At 37.7% G+C, this 23,705-nt stretch overlaps 1 protein-coding gene across 5 annotated transcripts in view; it reads right to left on the bottom strand.

The window, feature by feature from the left end:
• Nucleotides 1-409: 409 nt before the first annotated feature.
• Nucleotides 410-23,705, bottom strand: part of map4l (microtubule associated protein 4 like) — a 34,745-nt gene continuing 11,449 nt past the window's right edge. The window contains exons 6-17 of one of the 5 annotated variants that reach the window (XM_043261450.1): nt 20,809-21,876; nt 12,315-12,739; nt 11,873-12,067; nt 10,870-10,987; nt 10,505-10,564; nt 9,286-9,542; nt 8,033-8,086; nt 6,024-6,116; nt 5,154-5,235; nt 4,944-5,050; nt 3,981-4,161; nt 410-3,535 (exon numbers count right to left, since the gene is read on the bottom strand). In XM_043261450.1, the coding sequence (XP_043117385.1) occupies nt 3,531-3,535; nt 3,981-4,161; nt 4,944-5,050; nt 5,154-5,235; nt 6,024-6,116; nt 8,033-8,086; nt 9,286-9,542; nt 10,505-10,564; nt 10,870-10,987; nt 11,873-12,067; nt 12,315-12,739; nt 20,809-21,876 (2,645 nt within the window). In that variant the 3' untranslated portion in view covers nt 410-3,530. The remainder of the gene's footprint in view (nt 3,536-3,980; nt 4,162-4,943; nt 5,051-5,153; nt 5,236-6,023; nt 6,117-8,032; nt 8,087-9,285; nt 9,543-10,504; nt 10,565-10,869; nt 10,988-11,872; nt 12,068-12,314; nt 12,740-20,808; nt 21,877-23,705) is intronic. The other 4 variants (XM_043261459.1, XM_043261468.1, XM_043261476.1 and 1 more) reach the window with 4 other exon arrangements.

Genomic DNA, 23,705 nt, shown 5'->3' with positions numbered 1-23,705 from the left:
TTCATAAAGGGATACATACACAGAAGAAGACGGCGGTTTTGTCTGTGACCAAATTAGTTATTTTTACTGTATTTTGTGGTTAGCTTCAGGGACAAAACACACTGACCACTTCAGAACTGAAACACAAAATGTTTTTGGCACTTACCAGTGAATTTTTTAACTTTTAATCTAGGCTGAGTGAGCACGAATTTCTGCATAAACTACAGTAATGCTGAGCTGTGGAGCTTTTAAAATGTACTAATGTACTGAAACAGTGAACACCAAATAAAAAGGTTTTAAATTTTAAGGGAATGGCTGCTACTGCTACAACCTTTCCATGTTTTATTGCCCAGTACAACATCATTATTCCTCAACTACTGCACAGAGTACCCAAAAGAGATGACATATGATGCTCTGAAAAAAATGCACATTTTGCTTGTTTCTTTTTTATTTATTCATGATTAAATATCCACATCACTAGTTAACAATTAATCACAATGACTTCTTTCATACCAAAAACCAAAAAACAAAACAAAAAACAAAACATCTTAAATCAGGGGGGAGACATTAAATCCAATTTAGGACTGATGTCTGTAGTCCATTGTTATCAGCATGCTCTTTTGGTGTGTTCTATGGGTAGTACACACATTGTGAGTCCTAACAGACACACTAGGGGGCTCTTTTGCTGCCTAATTCCAGTGCTCTATCTATTTTTAAACATGCCGATTAGTCTACCAGTTACAGTTAGTCTCATACAGATGTGCGGCATGGATATCCAAACAACATTCAAGGTCTACGTGTCAGGTGCAGTATGTGGGAGGAATCATTGTTCCTGTGGTTACTGATTACCTCTAAACTCTCGACCCACTTTCTGCATCCTGTGTCAGGCTACTTAAGTCATTACCAGAATGCTGTGCCTTTTTTTCACACAGAAGGACATCCTCAGAGTCCTTTGAGTTTATCCATTCTTAGGCAAAATCAATCACACTCCTCCTCCTATTGGTTACATTGTATTTAGTATGTGACCTGTGATGACAAAGAGAAAAAGTTACACACATAATATATATTCTTTGCTTCCTGAATACAATACATTTTAAAAACATTCTTGTTTGCCAGCCCTTTTTATCACAAAAAGGCAGACTCACTTAAAGAATAAAATACTGTCTGGAGAAATATTCATAGATGCAAAATCTAACTTTGCTTCTCTATACAACCCAATCAAGAAGTGTTTCCCCCCTGCGGGGTATAAAGTGTGAAACGTGTATTTACAAAACTGCGTTGAGCGGACTGGTGCGGGGGATGTGAGAAGTGGACTAACACTGTGAGAGTGTTCATTCATTACGGAAATGACAAAATAGAGCTGTCTGAAGGCATGAAAGGTTATGATCACTGTATCAAGAGTACAACACTGAAGTTTACTGGCATAGCCCCTGAACAGTACACACTAATCACGAAAGGAACTACAGACAGGACAGTTTGGCCAAGCGCAGCTGCTCTACACACAACACACTTGCTCACACTCGTACAAACTGTATTTACAGACTGCTCTGTGAGATACAGGTACATGTTTTGCATTTTTAAGTAACTGGGACTGTTTTTGAAGGGAATACAATTTAGGAAAATGTGCTCAATCAATCTGATCGCTCTCGTTGTAGTATAAAACATCCATCATAAAGTGCATTTCAAATGCTCATCAGCTAATTATTTCATAAGATATTTGCATAATTTACTACGTCCTGGTGTCTGTTGCTCAGTTTTATGTGGGATCTTCTTTGATGTTACAACATTACCACCATCAATGACCTACCATGACATCACAGTAAAATACCAGGAAAGAAAATGATTATTTCACAACAGTGAATCAAACCCCATACTGTAATGAATCAAACCCTGTATACAAACATAACCTTTTAACCAACAACAGCAAATTGTTTTTTTTTTTTTTTCCTGCAGGCATTATGCAGCTAAATATATCTAGAGTAATATTACTACCAATAAAGTGCCCACAAATTCACTGTTAAACAGTGTCACTAGTCAAGAGTTTTAAAAAGCAGCCCTACAATAGCAGGTTTGGAGAGTTTAAAACTATGATATTCAACTACTTTGTGAATAATGCATCACTTTGTAAGAAAACCAAAAAGCATTTACTACTATGTTTGATTAAATAGTAATTTCTAGACAACAATTTATCAATTGCCACTGAATAAACAATAGAGAAATGGACTATTGCAATGCTTATTTAGAATACATTTGCTGTTCATGTAATGGGCCCTCGCACATGCCTGTTCATTTGTCCAGTGCTAACGTTATTTGCTTCTTGAATTTCGAAGTACAATACTTAATTGAAAGTTGGGATGATCTGGAACATTGAGCAAATAATCATGACCTGTGTACGGAGTGTAAACACGTTTCCATTTGAACTTTCGAACAACTTTCTTTATCCATCTATATTTCTTCCCATCCTGTCTGTTTAGTTTGCGTGCCATATCCTTTTTTCTCTTCCTGTATCATGCTGTAGTTTGTGTGTGTCATGTGTTTTTGTGTCCTATTAGTTCACAAGATGCTTTGAGAGTAATGGAAAGTGGAAAATGTAATCAGATGGTTAGACATCATAATGATACAGCTCATCGTTACAGGAATTTACGCAAACACGATACAGCAAACTCACTGAAGATGTAAATATGCTATTGTTTGAACAACCTATACGTTTCAAATGATTAAGTGCTCATTTAAATACTGAGGGAGAACAGGGTTTATAATTCATGTGAGGCGGAAAGGGTCAGTGGAGCAAAGGGAGCAGATGAATGGATGGAGGCTGGTTCGTCCCTTTTGACTGGGATTTAAGACAGCCCCATATACTAACAATACAGGGAGCGTAACTGCCATAATATGATGTAATAAGCTACATCTCAAGTGAGTTCTGGGGTTCCCATTGGAGAACATCTACTGCCAGATACAGACAGAAAAGAGGGTGTTACCTCTAAATTTAGGTCTGTCTAAAGGATAGCACAGGCTCGTAGGAAGTTTAGAAGGAAACTCTGGTGTTATGGCCAAAATGCTATGGATTTACCAAAGATGACAATAAGAGCTACATGGCTGCAGCATCCAACTCTTTCTCCTACAGTCTGGAGACTTCATCCCCAATCTAGCCTCAAACCAAACCCTGCATTTGAAAAGAAGTGCTATAAATTAAGCCACAGCCTGGATCTGTCCCAAAACATGATCTCAAATCAAAGAAAAAAAACAACAAAAACAACAAAGAAAACTGTAAACATGAGAAGATGCTAATGAGAAGATAGGTTTTAAAGGGACAGGCTGTGTTGAAATCAGAGTCCTTCTCCTGCTAGTGTACTGGTTTGCACCCATCTCATAGCTGAGTGAATGGGACAAGCTGGGTTGAGTGTGAGGACATGGCGGACCCCAGAGAAACACTGAGAGAGGTGCTGCGATGTGGGTGGGGGTGGCTGCCACTCAGGGAGGACCAGGAGATGATTTTAGCGCCGTGGTCCGTGCGAGCTCGTGCGTTCTCGCGGATTTTCAGCTTGTAGGACTCAATCTGAGAGCAAAGAAATTGAGAAGCTGTTAGGAAACAACATAAATAGCTAAAAAAAAACAGTTAAGCTATTTGTTTCCAATATAAATCAGGTTTGTTCAGTATTTAGGTATTAGGTATTTCAGTATTGGTGTAAAAAAGGATGTAGAATTTAAAGCCTTGTTTGAAAGTTTAAAATAATAGCACAAAGTACTTTAAGTTCACTGCCCTTACAGTCAGAAAGAATGGCAGCACAGCAAATAGATATGTTTGAAATTTGAATTCAGTTATTTTATCCTATTAAATAAATGAACTTTTGTGAACTTTTCAGTTCAGTTACCTGTGGGTTGTGGCCAATTCAATTTAAATCAAAGTTCCTAAATGCTAATATACACAGTAAATTATCTCTTCAGGTTTCTCTTATTAAGGAGTCTTATTTAAAGGCTCAATATGCCTAGTTTGCACTTACTTGTCCCAGGGATGCGCTTGTCCAGGCCCTGGGAGTCCCGGGGCCCCTCTCCCAAAGAAGGTGCGGGAGCAGGAGAGTTCTCTTTCAGCCCATTCGCCTTTGCCCCATTGCCTGCCTGCACGGGTGGAGAGATAGCCGGGGGAGACGGGCTTCCCTCGGATTTCTGCTGAACCCCCTCAGCCTGGAAACACAATGCAACAGCAATAAGTTAAAGAATATGGCTACCTGAGACAAATGCGTGTATTACTGTAGAAAATATATGGAAAACAAAAACGTAGAAACAGTAGTACAAAATTGACATGAATGCTTTCTATGCATTTTAGCAGACATCGATCAAGTCCTCAGTGTCACAACATGATAGTTTAAAAAATTATTCTAATATGCTGATTTGGTGCTCAAGAAATATTTAAAAACAGCATACACTTAATATTTTTGTGGAAACCATTTTACTTTTTTTTTGGAAATCAGCATTTTGTTAAAAAGAAACAAAAAAAGAACAGGAATTATATGAAACAAATCATTATAAATGTCTATACTGTCTCTTTTAAGTCTAATACAGGAATTCATTTATTTATTAGTTTATTTGTATTTATATATTGTGCCTTACAAATTACATAAATGTACTATTTATATCTATAAAATCTATATTAAAACAACAACTTCTCAAATTTAAACTAAAATTTTCTAGCATATTTGCATGCATTTTTCTCAGCTGTTAATGCTCAAAACCACTACCAAACAAGCAAACTGGTGCTGTTGCTTGTGAAATGCCCAGTCATATCAGATGTTAGAAAAAAAAGTGCATTTCCATGCGCTGACGGGCTTGAATCTTACAAACTAATTATTAAAAAAAGGTAGGTGTTGCAAAACATGCTTGCTTCTGAAAGACCTTCTGGAAAATGTAACATTAATAATGAAGCGATGCATTCCTAATATGTAATATCCTACAAAACTATTTACTACCTTGTCATTGCTACCTCCTGGTTCATGGCCTACATTGTCCATTGATCCCACTTTGGCCTTGGCCTTGACGTTAACCTTATGGGATTCAATCTTTACATCACCACCACCTGAGAGAGATGAATCATCATTCACATGATTATTTATTGTATGCGCTCGCAATGAGACTGCGTTTACAGTAATAGGCAATATTAAAAATGATCCATCGCCTACCTGGCTTGTGCTTTATGTTGTCCTTCGATCCACATTTAGAGGTCACTTTGCTCAAATCAACCTTTTTATTTAAAATCTGAACCTGCACACCAATAAGAACATTTAAGATACATACTACACATGTAACTCATTGCTGTTCTTAGCATCCAATGTTGTAAGGCTTACTTTACCCCAAAATTTTAATTCTGTTGTTAATTACTCACCTTCATGTCGTGCCAAACCCATAAGACCTTTCTTCATCTTCAGAACAGAAATTTAGATATTTTGATGAAAACCAAGAACTTTCTGACCCTCCAGAGACAGCAATGAAACTAAGGCCCAGAAAGTTAATGAGGACATAGTTAAAATATTCCATGTCATGTCAGTGGTTCAGTTTTAATTTTAGGAAGAATAAAACACAAAAATAATGACTTTATTGATTTATTTGATTTATTTTCTTCCATGTCAGTTTTCGATGCACATTCATAAGAATACTACAACACATGCTGATGACAAAAGGTGTGAAACGTCCATTTCTCTTAGTTTATTGTCTGAATATAGAGTTTCACAAGTTTCACAAGCGTGTGTCAAAGTCAAATAGAAAAGGGATATAACTGTTGAATAGTTGTTGAAAGGTTGTTATTTTTGTTTTCTTTGCACTTTGTAAAGCTAAGGATGAACATTGCTGTTTTAACAATGTCCTTAATGGTCTTGAACGTGGTAGTTACGTCTATGGAGGGTCAGAAAGTTCTTATATTTTATCACAAATATCTTCATTTGTGCTCCAAACATAAACAGAGGTATTACAGTTTTAAAACAACATGAAGATGAGTAATTCTATACGCTACACGTTTTATATATTATTGTGCAAATATGAAACTCTACACGTACATTTCCTCCACCAGGAACATGCTTGATATTGTCCTTGGAGCCACATCGTGAGGTGACATGGCTGAAGTCTAGCTTTTTGTGGACTATCTGAACCTAAACATAGCACAGAGGAAACATTGTCAAAGGTTATTCTACAGTTACATCTGCAAAACAGACAGAAGCAAACACTATGAGTGTGTCAAACAATGTACTACTGTAAAATAAAAGTAAATAGTAGCACGATGCCACCGAAGATAAAAAAAAAAATCATCATGTTCATGTCAAGTAGTGTTACATGATCAAGCTATAGTACTTGTTTATTTGCAGCAGTTATTTTAACTCTTGTGTTTGAAGAAGTAGATTCAGATAGTAGATAGTACACAAATAGATAGTAGATGTGGCGACCATATTAGATTCAAATGTTCATTGTCTGTTGTGTTATTTGGTGCAGGATTTATTTGTGTGACTCACATATTTGTTTGGACAGAGTAACAGCAGGCCCGGAACACTATGTCTGACTCAGAGTATGTTTTTCACAGCCTGAAGCTCCCTTTATTGCCTTAATCTCAGGTAATGCTTAAACACTCAAGGGTCTACAGTCTAACTCAGTTTCATTTGACCTGCAGTGACAGACCACTCCAGGAAAAGCAAATGTAATTTGGAGATAACATAGCTTGAAGGCTGTACCAAAAACTGCTGAATTTCCTAAAAACAAAAACACGACCATGATGATTCTTTGAGCAGCAAGAAGCACCAGTAGCACTAAAGTCTACTTAGTTATTGACATGCAAGGCACTGTTAAACAATATCCAAGGAAATGCATACATAATAGATAACAGATATAAAGAGACACAATTTCTTAAAACACAAAACTGTCATTGTGACACAGAAGGAGGCTGTAGGTGATCTTGGGTGTGAAAACACATTAATTAAAAAAAGGTTTTAACCATATGCCAGTAACAGATGTTATGCAAGACAATATAATAGATGTTCTCAACCTTTTGACTCAAAGGCGATTTTGTCAAATACGATATTCAAAGGTTCATATTCGTATAATAACTGTAATACATTATTATCAATATTAGTATTAATACATGTAAATAAGTTCATTGACCACAATTCATTTTTCAAAAACTTTATGTTAATCAAAAGAGATAATAGCTACAGATGGAAAGAAGTATGTTTATTATTTTGTAAATAAATTTTAAATCTCGCCCTTTGGAAGTTTTCTGAGGTCCTCTGCTTAAGAACTACTGTTATATAATAATATAATATAATATAATATATATAATATAATATATATATATATATGCTGTAATAATATATATATATATATATATATATATATATATATATATATATATATATATATATATATATATATATATATATATATATATATATATATTTTTTGCTGTAATAAGTTCCCCAAGAATAGCCACAGTCTCCTGTTTTTGAAAGCTGCAAGAAAGGTGATATATATATATATAGCACATATTATATTTTTTACCTTAAAAGCAAAAGCAAGAGTGCAAGTATGACAATCCATTGTACGGTAATAAATTAATAGCACTATAGAGTGTTGATATTATTGCTGAGTAAATACAACATGCAGTAATGCTATTTTTAGATGGATGTGGTTAGTGCAGAGTTTTAGAACAAAACCACTATGTCAATTATCTGGAAACAATGGTAAACCACACTCTACGAATATTCCACAAAGAGTGGCACAATGATCATGGGTGAACTGAGACAGAATTGTGCATTGTTAAATCCATAGAAGACATACACAGACCAGGCTGCATTGCTCTTAAACATATGTATGTGGACATGTTTATATAAAACAATAACTGTGCCTGCATGTTTCCTTATAAATAAGAAAACCACTTTCTCTGCAATTATGAGTTTTGTGAGGGTTGCATTAGTTTCTACAAAATCTGATGATCTTTGGAAAGACAGCGAGAGTAAGAGCAGGAGAGAGAGTGATATTGAGGCAGTGAGTCAGGGAGATGTCATTGGGTGGGACTCACTTTGCCCTGGCTGGTCTTTGGCAGAGCATCGGTCTTGCCCTGGGCTGCAGAGACCTGAGGAGACAAGCACCCCTTTAGTCAGTGCAGTGCAGGGAGGAGGTACAGAAAGCCCAGGGTTGAAGGTCTCAGAGAGGGAAGTATAGGATGTGCCACAATACGTGATTCAGTAAGCTAAGGTTACTTTGGCATTTGAAAGAATCATCTGACGGTTTGTGTCATCAGTCGCACAGGGGGAAATATTTAACTGCATCTGTTAAATACAAAGCCAGTTGAAACTTAAGGGATGGCTCACTAAACAATGAATTTTCAGTCATCATTTACTCACTCAGTCATTCCAAACCGAAAAGACATATTTTAATTATATTTGAAAAAATTATTTAGTGTATTTTTATCCATGCAGTAAAAGCCAGTGATGGATTTTTGGACTTTTATTGCACTGGCAAAAACATTAATCAAAATATTTATTTGCATTGCACAAATATGCTATGACAATAAAATGTAAAGTAAATCATGGCAAATTTCTCAGTTTTGAGTAAATCATGGCAAATTTCTCATTTTTGAGTGAACTATTCATTTAAATATGAATGGAAATTCCAGAGAGCAAACATGGAGGGTTTCATAAAAAGACATTTTAATTTAAATGATGCATTGTGGTCTTTAGTTGACAGTCACCATCTGTATTACAGATGGTGTAAATATAGAAACAGCCAGACTCTAGATCTTCCCTGAAAAGTGAAAACCCTTCGGGGGAACTCTGCTACACAAAATCTTTTTTTATTTCAGAGAGATGGGGAAGAATGGTGGCTGGGAGACGCTATGGAAGACAGACAAATCAATTCTACAGATTCGGTAATAAAAAGCGGGAGCTTTGTTTGCCAATCACAGAACACAGTTGAAAGCCGTGCATCCATGAGCTCAGTCAAAACTGACAGCATCTTTTAGGATCTGACAGAAAATTCAGGATCAATCAAATGAACAATGGTATTTACATTGACCAGCAGTGATATGAGACGTACGTATGAGAAGCAACTATAGCAAAATTTGAGGTTTCATAATGTGCTTAATAGCAGCAATAGTGCAGAACATGAGCTTTTGATCATGTGTTGCCAAATAATGCATCAAATTGAATCTAACTCTGTAAACAAATGAGGTTAAGTGCAGTATCTACAGTACGTGTGTCTCTAAAGTCCATATTATTTCATTCCTCGCGCACATGCAAATTATTCTGGTTTTCTTTTGAGCAGTCAACTCACCTTGCCTCCTCCAGGCTGGTACTTCATGTTATCAGTGGAACCGATCTTGGAGCGCACGTTTTTTAGATCCGGTAGTGGTGCGTTGGTGGGCCGAACATTTCGGGGGGCTCGGGGTACAGGAGGCTTCTTCTCTAGGGGAGTCTGCTTGGGTACAGGGGGTTTGGTGATGCGGGACGGACGAGGGGTAGGGGTCCCATTGGTAGCTGCTGTGCTGGTGGCAGAAGGTGGAGTGCGAGTTGTTCTTGGAGTTGTTTTAACTGCAAAACAAAATGCAAGTCACTGTGGCAGCGAACAGCACAGTCCAGGAGGTTTGATACAGTATGCATGAGAGGTCACAGACAGATAAATCTTCTTGTCGTTGACCTCATGAATGTTTCTTCTCCCTAAGCCACCAGAAAAGTGCCAAGCCCTCATCTAAGTGACAAGGTTTTCGGCCGTTGTGTACACAGAGATACAGAGAGGAGTTGAAGGTTCTATCAGTGTGATGTTTTCAGACAGGCCTCTGTGAGTAAGTCTATCCCTGACTATGTCAGCAGCTTCAGATTTGATGACTAACAAATGCACTAGTCAGTGTGTATTAGCTCAGAACTGCTGTGTTTTCAGGAAACAGTAGAGGTAAACTTCTCACCCCGCTTTTAAAGCCTCCATCAAATCAGCATTCAGTAACAGCTACAGACAAGTAAGCACCTTTATTTGCACATAAGCACCTCTGCTGACCGCTGGAAAGAGGATCTCTCACTCTTGAATCTGTTGGACTGTTGGTTTATTTAACCTGAATTTACTTCATTTCATGGAATGGGTGTTATTCAAGTCTGCTCACTGAAATGTTTGCCTTTTAAGGATTTTTTTGTGATATATTGGTATAAAGATATTACACATTTTATATTACACCCACTCGGATAGCTTTAGATGTTATGGTAAGGATTTATATGGTACAAATGGTAAGAACTTTTGAAATTGACCAGTTTCAATACTCCTGCGAGTCATAAAGCAACTTCTGAAAATGATAATGCATAGGAATTGATTACACAGAAATAGTTTAGTTTACGATGTAAAAGAAAGATACATTAAGCCAAGAAACAAGTAGTCACAGTCTAGCACAAGTGCAACTGAAGTTAAACATGACTCTTAACTTCAGCTTTTAACTTTCAGCAATTAAACCAAAGCTAAATCTGATATAATATTCTACTCTATGTGAATTATATCTCTGGATTCTCACCTGGTGTTGTCTTTGCACTTGTCTTTTTCACGTCTCCTGCTTGGTTTTCAGTCTTTGTAGCTGTGAAAACACAGAATCAAATTAAAATATGCAAATTTAAATTTTATTACATGATTATCCTGACTTTAAATTACTGAATGCATAATCTGATCTCCAAAAGACCTTATTGTAATGAAAACAATCAAAATGAACGTGAGGAACAGAATTGACTGTATTGTTGTTTAGCAACTTGTCAATTGTTTGTCTGATAAAACACCTGATAAGAAAGTTTAGAAGAATATTTATGATCTGGGACCTTTTATACTACACAAACAATTATTAGGACGCTAAGTCTATGACTTGTTCTGTGTGGTGGAACAACTCACCAGAGGAACGTCGGGCAGAGGTGGTAGTTGGGGTACTAGTGCCATTTTTAGAGTTGGTAGCAGATGCAGGTTTAGCCTTTGGCACAGGAGGGCGACGCTGAGTTGCTGTCTCAGAAGACTGAAGAAAACAGTAAGACATTATAATCTGAACAACCATGAACAAAAATGTTTTGAAGTCAGGAGGTTGATTAGATAAGTGACATACATAAGGATGGTGTAATGTTTGAGGGTGATTGTTCAATTTAGTCAGAGTTTAACTATTTGAAAAAAATAAATGTGTAATGACATGACTGAGATGAAAGATCTGACATTGGTCTTGATCAACTTTAAAGTCTATTGTGGTATATTGGATATCAAGGTTGATCTTTGATATTGTATGTGATTGCAATTATTTTTTTTGTAGGGATCAAACATTGAATTGTCTAATGCAACATGTTACCAAGCAGTCCAAGATTTAAAATAAATCCTTTGTCCCAAATGTAATGTAAAGCATATTATAATATACTACTGTAATATACTAGATTTTCTCTTTATAATAATAATAATAATAATAACTACTGGACAAAAATGTCACCTAAATGAAAAATCACCCATATAGAAAATGAGCAGAGAAGAGATGACACTAGATGAAAAGGTGAAAATGAATTATAGATTCATAATCTACAAGCACCATGCATGAAAGCTGGAGAAAAAGTAATTTACAACCTAATCTGAAGAGAGGGGCATATAATTAGCCCTTTCAAATTAATTGATATCTGTCCTTGTGAAATATTTAAGAGGCAAAAACAAAACTGCACCTCATATTTTATTCAGCAGCCTAAAAACATGCCTCTCTCTTGGGAGATTTGTTGGTGATAGAACATTGTGACAATGACACAGAGGGCAAGCCATGGGCTGATTTTAGGGAAAGAGAGATGGGCACCAGAGAAAGTCGCAAATGGTCTCCCCTGTGGATTGTAGGCCGGGTGCCAAACCACAAATAAGGGAAATGGCATTAACTCACCTTGGCCTTAGTCTCAAGAGTAGATGTGGTGGTGGGGGTTTTCTTGGTGCCAGCAGTGGGGGTTGTTGCCTTGGGCATAGGGCTTTTTTTATTGGTAGAGTTGGTGGGAGAGGTGCGTTTGGTGGCACCTGCACTGTCTCCAGTGGACAGCGAGTTTGGTCTTGCTGAGCTTTGTTTGGTTGACCCAGCTGAAGGCTATATGCATGTATTTGCAAAAAGCACAAAAGAAAAACTAGATGCAAACATGGGTGCATGATAAAATCAAGGTAGCAGCAATGGCTGTACAAATTGCTTGAAATAATAAGTTGTGAGTTTGGGTTACTGATCTTTATTCTTTATAAAGATGAAAAAATGAGTGCAAAAACCTCTTTTTCTCAAATGTGGCAGTTTAAATTAAAAAAGCATATTTAATGAATGAAGTGCCTATGTTTTTCAAACTTACCTTGGCCTTACTATCTGGGCTGGTCACCTCCTTGCTCCCATTAGCTGTTGGAGACTTAGCAGGTCCTTTAGCAGCCGTCATATTCTTCTCAGCTTTGGCTGTCTTGTCCACTTTTTCTCCATTGTCTTTCTTCTCCTCTTTCTCCTTGTTTGTCTTCTCAGGTTTGTCTACCTTCTCATTTTTCTCAGCTTTATTATCCTGTTTTTCTTCTTTCTCAACTTTCTTCTCATCCTTGATAATTTGTTCACTCTTCTGAGTCTTATCCACGCTGTCTGGTTTCTTTGTGATATCGTCTTTCTTGTCCAGGTGATCAATCTTCTCAATTTTCTCAGGCTTGTCTTGCTTCTCAATTATGTTGATGTTTTCCATCTTTGGAGCAGTTTCCACCTTCTCCATTTTCTCTTTGGCTGTCTTATCTTCTTTCACTTTAAAAGACAAAGCAAATGCGTATCTACAATTATTATCTCTGTAATTGTCATTTTGATCAATGTAAGTTCACACTGTTCACACAAGGCTCTTGTTGGAATATCCAAGATTTTGTGATAATTTAGCAGTACGTTGCACTGTATGTCTCTGTCTCAGTACATTCTAACAATAAGAATTAAAGTAGAAAAGCATGAGAGGTCATGAAAAAGGGCATAGAAAGTGACAGTGCCTTGAGCGGACAGACAGAAAAGCACATTGTCAGTTTGGATGCCTTATGTAACTTGGCACCATTCACCCCACAAAATGAAAAATCAATGGCCAACAGAAGACCAAAACACCAAAAACCGTGCATGTCTGAGAGAGAGAGAGAGAGAAAAACGACAACAAAGAAAACAGAAAGGACAGAAAGAAAGAGCACACTGTTCCTGGGACAGAATGATAAATATTGAAAGTCAAAAGCATCCAGTTTATTGTTATTACTAGATTTTTTTTATTTTGGCTTTATTTTTTACACTATATCTTTGCTATATTAAAATGAAGAACAAATATATGTATGTTTCCTTTTTAAATAAATAAAATACAATTTTTAAAGAAAATCTTTTTTGTCCTCTATACACTTTTTAATAACATTATTGAGGAATAAAATGCTCTTAATGCTCAAGAGATGACTCGTTCGACTGTTAACAGGCAAGAACATTTAATGTTTTCAATTTATCTTCTCCACAGACCCCCTAAGGTACCTTCAGAGACCCTAGATGAAAACCATAGCTCTTCTTCTAAAGCTCTTCGCACATTTACAGATGGACAAATGGATGGTAATATGCCAAAGTGTATACGTGTGAAACGTGGGCTCATCTCACTACAGCAAAAAGCAAATTATGACAAAAGGACATCCAAAGGTTACTCTGTTGATATTTTTGTGTATCCCTGCAGGCAGCCAGTGGTACACACAGCAAATCTTATCCATCTTTCTGTCAATCTCATAACCGTATCTATAACCTCTGCATCTGGCAATCTGTTTTCATCAGGTGAGTTAATACACAGATATGCACATACACAATAAAAACAGCACACCATCTGCTGGAGCATTTAAGGAAACTGTTCTAACAGTGAAACCTTTTTCGATAAACACATTTTAAAATGTAGAAAATACATATATCAAATCCACATAAAAGAGTTAGAAATAACAACCACAATCCTTTCTCTGGTTACTTCACTCTATTAGTTATGTTCAATATAATTTGCAATGACAACCATCTATAACAGATCGTCATTGAGAGAAGGTTTGCCACAAAAACAAAAATACACTACCGTTCAAATGTTTAGAGACAATGAGATCAACAAAAAAAAAATTTAAGTACACAAAAAATATTACAGTAAAGACATTCTTACAAATTATTTCTATAAAAAAATATTTTGAGCTGTATATTGATCAAAGAATTCTAAAATAATTTACCATTTTAACAACAATAACAAAAATGCCCATTTGATAATAAAGAAATGTCTTTCCGATCCAAGGAATACATTACATTTTTAAATATATTAAAATATTAAAAAAGTTTTTTTAAATGCAATAATATTCCAATATTACTGTTTAATATTATGCAAAAAAAACAAACTCAGGTGCCCACACTTTTGAACGATAGTGTATGTTCAGCTCAGATAAAGTGAATTAAATCTGTTGATGCCAAAACACAAGTACACAAGTAATCTAAAAAGCAGAGATCTAGAGATCCAACCGATCCTAATCCTACATTGATAAACCACAGAGATCACAGCAGCTGATCTCACCTACCATTACAGACACCTTTAGGCTGAATGTCAGGGGATGAAATGGCATTTCCACTTCCCGATGGTTGCGACGGTAACTGTATCCTTTCAGAACTCTGAGGCACACGATCAAGCTGTTCTTTCTTTGCAGTAGGGGCTGATGGGATACTCATGGATGGCAGAAGACTCTGTTTGTCCTCTATGGTGAAGTATTTGACGGCGGTCTGGGGTGGCGGCACATCCTTGCCTGGATATTTATCGGGCAGCTGAAGGCTAGCAGGCACTGTCAGGTGGGTACTGCCTGACATTGTGCGCTGGACCATTCGGTTTTGTTGCACGGGGGGTGACATGGGTGGGTGTGTTTCCGTTTTGCCCTCAACTTCGCCCTCCACATAGCTGTCATTCACCACGCCGATCACGCAATAATTCGGCGCGAGGCCTGATTTCAAGATGCTGGGGGGCGGATCCCAATCCCTGTCTGAGGATGTCAAGACGCCACTCCTCGGCGAAGGTCTTGATGGTACCCCATTGGTGGAAAGGTCTTTCCCTGGAGACAGGGGTGATGGAGAGGACGAGACGCTTGTGGGACTTTCTGCTGCACTGCCCAAATTCTTCCCACCCCTGCTGCTCTGGTGACTGGTTACCCGTTGGTCCGCCTCCTGGCTGAGTGCTGTCGACTTGGTGGAAAGGTCCTGCTTGTCGTCCTCTAACAGTCTGGAGGATTGCAGACCGCCTGGCTGCCCCTGCTGCCAGTTCCAGCCCTGGGCAGCTGTTGACGATGCCAACCCTGGCATGGAGGGTGGCACTGAGCACAGATCTCTGCACTCTGAGCGCTGGGACGACATCCTCACAGCCCTTGTCTCTCTAGATAGATTTGTTCTGTATCAAGGTGTCTATCCGTCAGTAAACGGCATTGATTTAGATGAGTAAGTCTACAGCGCTGGTCTCTAAACCTCCCTCAATGCCGAGGCTGAGATGACTCTGCGTCTCTCTCCCAAATCCCCCTCCTCTCTCTCATTCTCTCTCTCACCCTAATTCTGTCCGCACATTCCTTCCAAGTCTTCGATCACGTGATCACGCGAGCCGCGTCCTTATTGGATGCTCCGCACTGAAAACCCTTGCTTTTAGCATCCAGCGTGTTTATAAATACCCTTTCTCTCTCTCTCCCTCACACATTGTCTCGTTTGGTACTCAGAATGTTCTAGCAGATGCGAGCATGCACCTTTAGCCTCAGCAGAGGACGTCGTCATCGCCTGGTCCTCAGGTGCTGTGTCCCTCACTCAACACAATAAAGTCAGTATCAATCGCATTTAGAGCAATCAGCTGAACCATTATGTTCATCCGTCTCTCACGTATGAAGTTGATGGAAGCGTGACCTCTGTTGTGTACTGTGCCTTTCATTCTCTAGAGAGTTCTTATTAAAGGTACAGTTCACCCAAAGATAAGAAGTCTATCACCGTTTACTCAGCCTTGTGTTTTACTAAACCTGTTGAGTTTTTTTCCTTGTGTGGAAAAAAAACGAAGATATTCTTATGTTTTTGGAGTCACTTTTGGTACAACCAACTTTCCTTGTAAGGACAAAAACAAACAAATTCTTCAGAATATCTTATTTTGCGTCCCATGTCAGAAAGAAGTCATTCGGTTTTGGAATGTCAGGATTTGACCAGGAGTTCAAGCATGTCAACACAGCGATGATCCAGAATGCATGGACAAACCAGCAAATGCAATCATATCTATTGTCTAAATGTGAGTAATATCTATTGTCTAAGTGAGTAAATGTGCCAATGCCTTAGGTGATATTTTTATGCAGTGGTTTTTAAATGTTGGTTGGCAACCCAAAATTGGTCTGTTACGACAGAATTGCGTACAGCTGAGAAAAACAATGGTAAATGCAAATAATTTAATGGAGTTGATCCGATCCAAATAATTCTTTTTTGTTCATAATTTCAAAAGATATGCATCCAAACAAACTTCAAGTAAAACTAGACCACTGCCAATGTAGACAGGTAGCAGACATGTCTTCATTCTTAAATGCTGCGAACAACACAAGGCAAAAGAAAATGTGACCCAAAATACCCATATGTCTACTTGCAATAGATAAACATGTTTTGTGCAGATCACAATATGTTTGTGGCTCTCGAGGGCAAAAACCATCTTTTCCTACACTCAAACAGATAAATCAGATGTCAGACACTAGCCCTTCAAAAAAATAAATAAATTCCTTCCAGCCAGCAGACACATCAATCCCATTCCAGTTCAGTCATGTCCTCTCACTGTCTTTCTGTCTTTGAGAAAACGTTTTTTGTGACACATACCTGATTATCATTTCAAGCAATTCATGAAAAAAGTGGAAAAATCATTAAACATAAATAGGCTGAGATACATAAATCACTTCCATAATCATTCGCAACAGCAGGGTTCTGCATTATTCAGCACTTTACAGTATGCATTTGCACAGAAATAGCACATACATTTAAACCTCTATATTAGGTAACACACGAGACCAGTTAATTACAGGCATTCTAACATGAAAAATGTGAGCAGTAAAAACCGTGGTTTTAAAATTATATCAGGGGCACCACAAAACCTGTATTACACATTACTTTTCTGGCTCCCACTGCATACGCCCTTCCAGACCCGAGCAGAGGCATGTGATGTCGTAATTCATGTGTAGTCTGATTGGCTCAGGCACCTTAATTAGAGTGAACTTCACACACACACACACTACAATGCATCAGTTGCAGTGGCCTTCCAGGCCAGTGACAGATATAAAAGAAATCTTTTCTCTCTGACTGTCTCATTGCTGTAATGGGCCAGCATCTTGTGAATGGGTTTTGTTGCATAAGGACGTATTATATTTAATATCCTCTGTATATCAGATGTATTTCACTGTTTCCAATCATCTAAGAACACACTGCAATACATCATATGTCTCAATATACAGAGGATATTAAAATGGCAAAATTGCATTTCTTAGTGCATTTTCATTCTATTTTCTATTCCTTTGTATATTCCTTTGCTTGTAAAGGTGTCCTTTATAGTGTAACTATACACTAATTAACTACATGTATTTACTATATTTATATTTAGTTATTTAGCAGATGCTTTTATAGAAACAAATCAAAAGAATATGATGTGAAAGGTATGTAGTATATATGGTTCGGGTTATAATTAGGGGTAGTTGCATGTAATACGGTTCTACCATTTTTGAAAACAAAAAGTTATAGTTTATGATTAAATGTTATGATATCATATTAATATTAATCATAGTAAAATATACCTAAATTACAATACATTTAATTGTGTGTTTTATAAACATAATTAGAGCTTTGAATAAATGGAGCACATTTATGCCAGAGCCAACCACTATATTCTGAAATCTGTTATCACAATAATTAAAATACCACAATGTTCTTCTCAGAAATGAAAACACAGCATCAGAAGTGCATTTAACACATTTAGCGTGGGATAGAAGATGCACGCTCATTGAGTAATCGGGAAGCTATGTCACTGAGATTCTATTTCTGGAACATATCCTACAGTTACACCCTAGCTTGTTCTTTGGCAGGTCCTATTCGCTGCATCACCAAGGAAACCGCCTCCCATATCCATGGCAACAGTCTCCCCGTCAATGCAGCTGCTGATATTAGGGTCCTGTGTGGTCGGAACCACCCGAGGGGAGGGAGAGGAAGTGAGTGAGCAAGGGCACGAAAGGACGAGAAGGCTGACGCGAGTAAAGGAAGGGAATAAAGGGCCAAGAAGGGCATCTCCTATTTCTAAATTTAAAAAACTGAAATTGAATAAAAACCAGATGAATAGCTGTATGATTAATTCTGACCAGCTGAAATGCAGCGTCATTCAAGATGTCATCAGGGATCTCTGTGTTAGCTTTTAATCCAAAGCTACCGCCAAGTACTCAATATCCCTGCTGGAGTGCAGCACCTCTCAAATGCCTCTGAACACACCCTAATCACTCGCTATAAAAAGAGCAACTATATGAGTCTTATATAACGGTGAATGGCCCAGCCATCAATTTTACATGAGCTGCTGCAAGAGGATGGGAAAGATAGGAGGAGATATGTGTGTGCGTGTGTTTGTGCGAGAGAGAGAGAGAGAGAGAGAGAGATGAAAGACAGAGAAAGCAACAGAAATACTATAGGGAGTATGAATTCAACCTATAAATATCACCCACTAAAAATAACTTAGCCTAACTATTCTGTTCTTGAATCACCTGTTAATTTCATTATATAAAGAATCTAGTAAATTGAAAATTTCTTTCAAGGATTAAGGATTCTTTTAATAGATTAGTTTACTTCTGCAATTACGATTTCCTGATTATTTACTCACCCCCATATCTTTCAAGATGTCTTTGTCTTTCTTCCGCCAAGAAGAAATTAAGGTTTTTGAAAACATTCCAGGATTTTTCTCCATGTAGTGGACTTTAATGGGAACCAATGTCACGTTGTCATGTACAGGCAGGAGTAACACGCATCACAGGGGTTTAAAAGTACATACATATAGAGTTAGTTTTACAAAATGACTGATTGTTTTGCTAAATACGACACTCGTTCCTCAAAAGGGATCATGTAGAGCCCAAGTTGTATTTATTCTGTTGGTCCCCATTTTAGTCCACACTATGGGGCAAAAATCTCCTGGAATATTTCCTCAAAAACCTTCTTCTTCTTGATTGAGGAAAGAAAGAAACAAACATTTTGTATGACATGGGGTTGAGTAAATGAATGGAATTTTTTATTTTGTAAGTGAACTAATCCTTTAAGCCTTTTTTCAACCAAACCAAACTAAATCAATCTAAATAAATTAGATTCAGTATCAGAGATTAATCAAACATTATACAATGTAGCCTTACTGGCAACATTAAGTGTATATGATTAGGGATTAAACTAAGCTTGGAAAAAACATTTCTGTTCTCAATTATATGTTTTATTGATTTCCAGTAGCAATGTATTCTATGTCTAAAAACAAATAAATGGCAGGCCCTGATATGCTATAGTATGTTTGTTAAGTAAATGAACCATAAAACACTAACATTTAAAATCAATCTTTTTAAATACTAGAAAAAATATTCAGGCTTCTCAGCCAAATGTAAAGTAAGAAAATGGTGTAAAACTTAGTATAAAACTTGAAATGTGGTAAAAGACATTAGTATGTATTTTATGTATTGGCTTTTTATAATTATAAAGCACATATTTTGTAAGACCATATTCTATATTACAACAGCTATATTACTAAATATAAGAAGCAGAAAATTAGGAGATTATTAAGGCATAGTTAATGGTTTGTTAATTGGATCTTAAAGTAAATTGAAACCAAAAATGTATATTCATTTTGAGATTTGATTTGAAGTTTACATTTAACAATTAAAGTTTTTTAAGGAACTATAAGTGAGCATTAGATGACAAAGATAATGTAAATATATAAACAAAATATAAAAATAGCAAAAGAGCTGAATGAAATACAGATGAAGTACTGCAGTACTGATACTCTCCAAATATAAAGCAAGCTTCAACTTTATAATGTATGTATATACAGTGGGCTGTACCCACAACTCACAGTGAGATTATGAGATATTTTCTTACCTGTTTGATGTCCATTATTGTTCAAACAGTGATTAACATGAAAGAAAGAAGGAAAGAACAGCATTAAAACATACCTGCAAAACGTACTTCTGCCAAAAATAAAAGGTTAAAAACAACTAAAGATTACAATTTCAAAATGTGTAGCAGGTGAATTAGCAGACACACCTCTTAATATCATAAACACTGCATTGACAGTTTTGAACAAGACTAAAGCAGAATAAAGAGTCATATAGCATAAGATGGCAAGGAGTGACATACAGAAAGCTGTTCACCCACAGAATGATTAGAAAATGTACAATCCCACATAGACAGTTGACTAGTTGACACACATCTACAAGACATGTGCATTTTGAGGGATGCTGTGACCAAGAGAAATCTGAAAATCCAGGGGATGGTAAACTAAAGAATAACAGTTAGTCAGCTGCCAGTCGTGATGCATAGCGATCAGTGTGTTATGACTGCATTGAAATGTTAAACAACTTTATTATAAGAATGGATTACATGCAGCAAAGGTCCAAGCTATAGAGAACTGACACAAAGTAAGAAAGAAAGGAAGAAAGATAGAAAGAAAGAAAAACATGGAGTACTTAGTGTCTTGCTACAGTATTTTCTGCTACAGAGATAGCTAAGCAGAGGAGGGCCCACTTCATTGAGCCATGCATTATGTAAATCATCTCCATACAGTCTTCATTATCACCAACCTTCCAGTAGGGGGGGCTGTGCCGACTGGGGCTCCTGCTGCTCTGTTTGTGAAGGGATGAAAAGCGTAGCCTCGGGGTTTAAGTTCACTGCAGTGCTGGGGGGAATTGTTGGGGAAGAGTGACTAACAGCTGGTGCACTCTGACAGGCAGGGATGTCTGTGCCGGCGGACAGTGGGCCAGTAGTCAGACCAGGAGCAGCCTCTGGGGTAGTGCTGTGAGGGATGGGGGTTTTCACAGGGGTGCTCTGGGATGGGGGGCTTGCATCTGGGGTCTGTGCCTGCAGGACGGAGTCAAGGAACATAACAGTCTGAGTTGGACTAAGGGCAAGGGTTGACTTCTGGTCAGGATCATTTGGGTCCTTGGGTAACTGATCTGAAGGGTGAATACCGGGCAACTGTAAGTTAGACTTATTGATATCGTCTTTAGCTGATTTATCCTTATCCAACATATCCCTCTTAATCTTGAGAATTGAGTCATCTACGGGATTCGAGAATAAAGATGTGTTTGCTTGCCCGGGTGGTTGGGGTCTGCATGCTTGGGTGTCCGTGAGGTGCGAAGGTACAGGTGTGAGTGAGGGTGGTGCACTTCCCTGATCTATGCTAGCATTGGATGGGGGTTTTGAATCACCCAAATTAGGGCTGCTAAAGTCCATGTCCATTACGGTTGAAGGAGCACTCCATTCTTCCGGTAGCTTCATCCTGCTTTTACTCTTCTTGGCCTTGATGCGTCCTCCCCCTCTTTCTTGGATCTCACTTTCCCACATCTCTTCGTCCCTACTAGGAGGTGAGGGTGGTGAGCCATGGTTGGAGCTTTCAGAGGGAGTCTCTTCTGAGTCAGGGGATCCAAGACTGTCCAGAAGGTCATACATTTCTTCCCTGTTCTTGCGTTTCTTCTTTTTTCGCTTCTGCTGCTTTTCGGTTCCTTCCTCGATGGACTTTTCCTCGCCAGATGCTGCATCTTGACTCTGGGAACCCAAGGCATCAGTTCGACTCTGTTCTGCCTTGTTGGAAGCATGGGACTGCTCCGTAGAGAGCATTTCCTCACCTGTCCAAGGGCTTCCCCAAACTTCTTTGTGTACAGAGAGGAAGAGGAAGTGTCACTGACTACCATACAAATCATCGGACAACAAAATTTGTGCATCTCCAACTCATAACAGCTATTAAGAGCCCAACGAGACATTTGATCAGCTACCTATGAACCACTGATCACTTGCATCATGTGGTGCGTTACACCAGAAGATGATATGAACACAGACACTATCCACAAATTCACAATGAACAGCGACATCCAGTTCATAGTTCTCAGAAGAGAATTACCATTAGCCATGGGTTTCCTTGGAAATTTCCAGTGGGTTTTCAGAGGTTTTTTTTACAAATTAAATGATTTCTCATATCAGTTTAATGTTACTTGAGGAGGCTTTCACAACAAACTAAATATATATGCTACTCATTGTGTGCAAATTGCTGATTCTCCAGCTTTCATTGCATAAAATATGACGATGGGAGACTAGCACCTTATGATTTTGATAGGATAGTTGGTTGACAGGAAACAAAGTGAGAAAGAGGTGGGTGTGGGATCAGGAAAGGTTGGGACATTCAATGTCACTATAGTTTGGTGTGGGCTGTTGGTGCCAAACCCAAACATTGTGTTGAATTATGACTTCTGTAAAATTATCCGATGCTCAAAGGCTTACAACTTCCCTGTCTGCTATGCCCTATGTACATCTGTTGGCAGCTACAAGCGAAAGAAGCTAGAATGCTTAAATATGCTTGACAAATTTAGATGTTGTATTTCCTATTTAACAACAGATTTTCTGTTTAACCTTGAGTTCACTTTTGAACTTTGAATTTAAATTTGATTTTAGAATTATAGTCTGAGGTATGACTGCTTGTTATTTACATCATTGCAGAACAAAAGAAAACCCAGTGGAAATTCTGCAGTGGCAAATTAGCCTTCAAAGTTAGATTTTTTGTATTATATTACATCCTAAAAATCACTAATCTTTGCAAAATAGGTAGTTTACCCAATAATAAAAATTCTAATCATTAATTACTCCCTCTCATGTCGTTCCAAATCCGTAAGATCTTTGTTCATATTCAAAACACAAACTGAGATATTTTTGATTAAATCAAGAGTTTTTTGACCCTCCATAGACAGCAATGCAACTACCATGTTCAAGGCCAAGAAAGGGTACTGTGGTACTTATGGGTTTGGAACGACATGAGGGTGAATAATTAATGACAGAATTTTCATTTTTTTGGGTGAAATATGTAAGATAACAGATCTAAGAATATCATGCTCATACTTGCTGCAGAGGGCAGTTAAATGGGTGTAATTGTTTCAACAGTGGCTGAGAGATGTTTCAATGTGCTGAGACTACGATGTGCTCACTTGAGAGCACATCAAGTGAAAGTGCAAATGGGCAAATGAACTCATGGAGAAATAACAGGCACAGATAACAACAGAGGCAAGTCACAGAGAGACTGACTCAAAAAAAAAGCCACAAAGAAGAGTCACATGACATGGAATACACAGTATAAATCTCAGCACTGGGGGCAAATAAAGGTCACAGAAATAAACCAAAATCCATGACAAGACAAACACTTAACACACAATGGTTGACGACATCAAAACACATTACATTTAAAGGGAAACAAAACCTACTGCTAATTGAATTTGGATCATGTTTACCAGTTCTATAGTCCAGCCATAAAAAGCAAAGAAATACATTTATTTCTAGACCCAACCAAACTGTTTTTATGTTTTACATCATATGATTTTCTATTTAGCATGCCTTTATTCTATCACTCCTATTCTATCACTACATTCAGTGCTTTTCATTGATCAAATGATTGTAAACAGCCACTTGGAGGAAGTTCCAGTGGCAGTAACATCTA

The sequence above is a fragment of the Puntigrus tetrazona genome, chromosome 2, assembly GCF_018831695.1.
Source record: "Puntigrus tetrazona isolate hp1 chromosome 2, ASM1883169v1, whole genome shotgun sequence".
Taxonomy (NCBI): Eukaryota; Metazoa; Chordata; class Actinopteri; order Cypriniformes; family Cyprinidae; genus Puntigrus; species Puntigrus tetrazona.
Note: the sequence above shows the minus strand (reverse complement) of the source record. Positions and strands in the feature narration are given on the sequence as shown.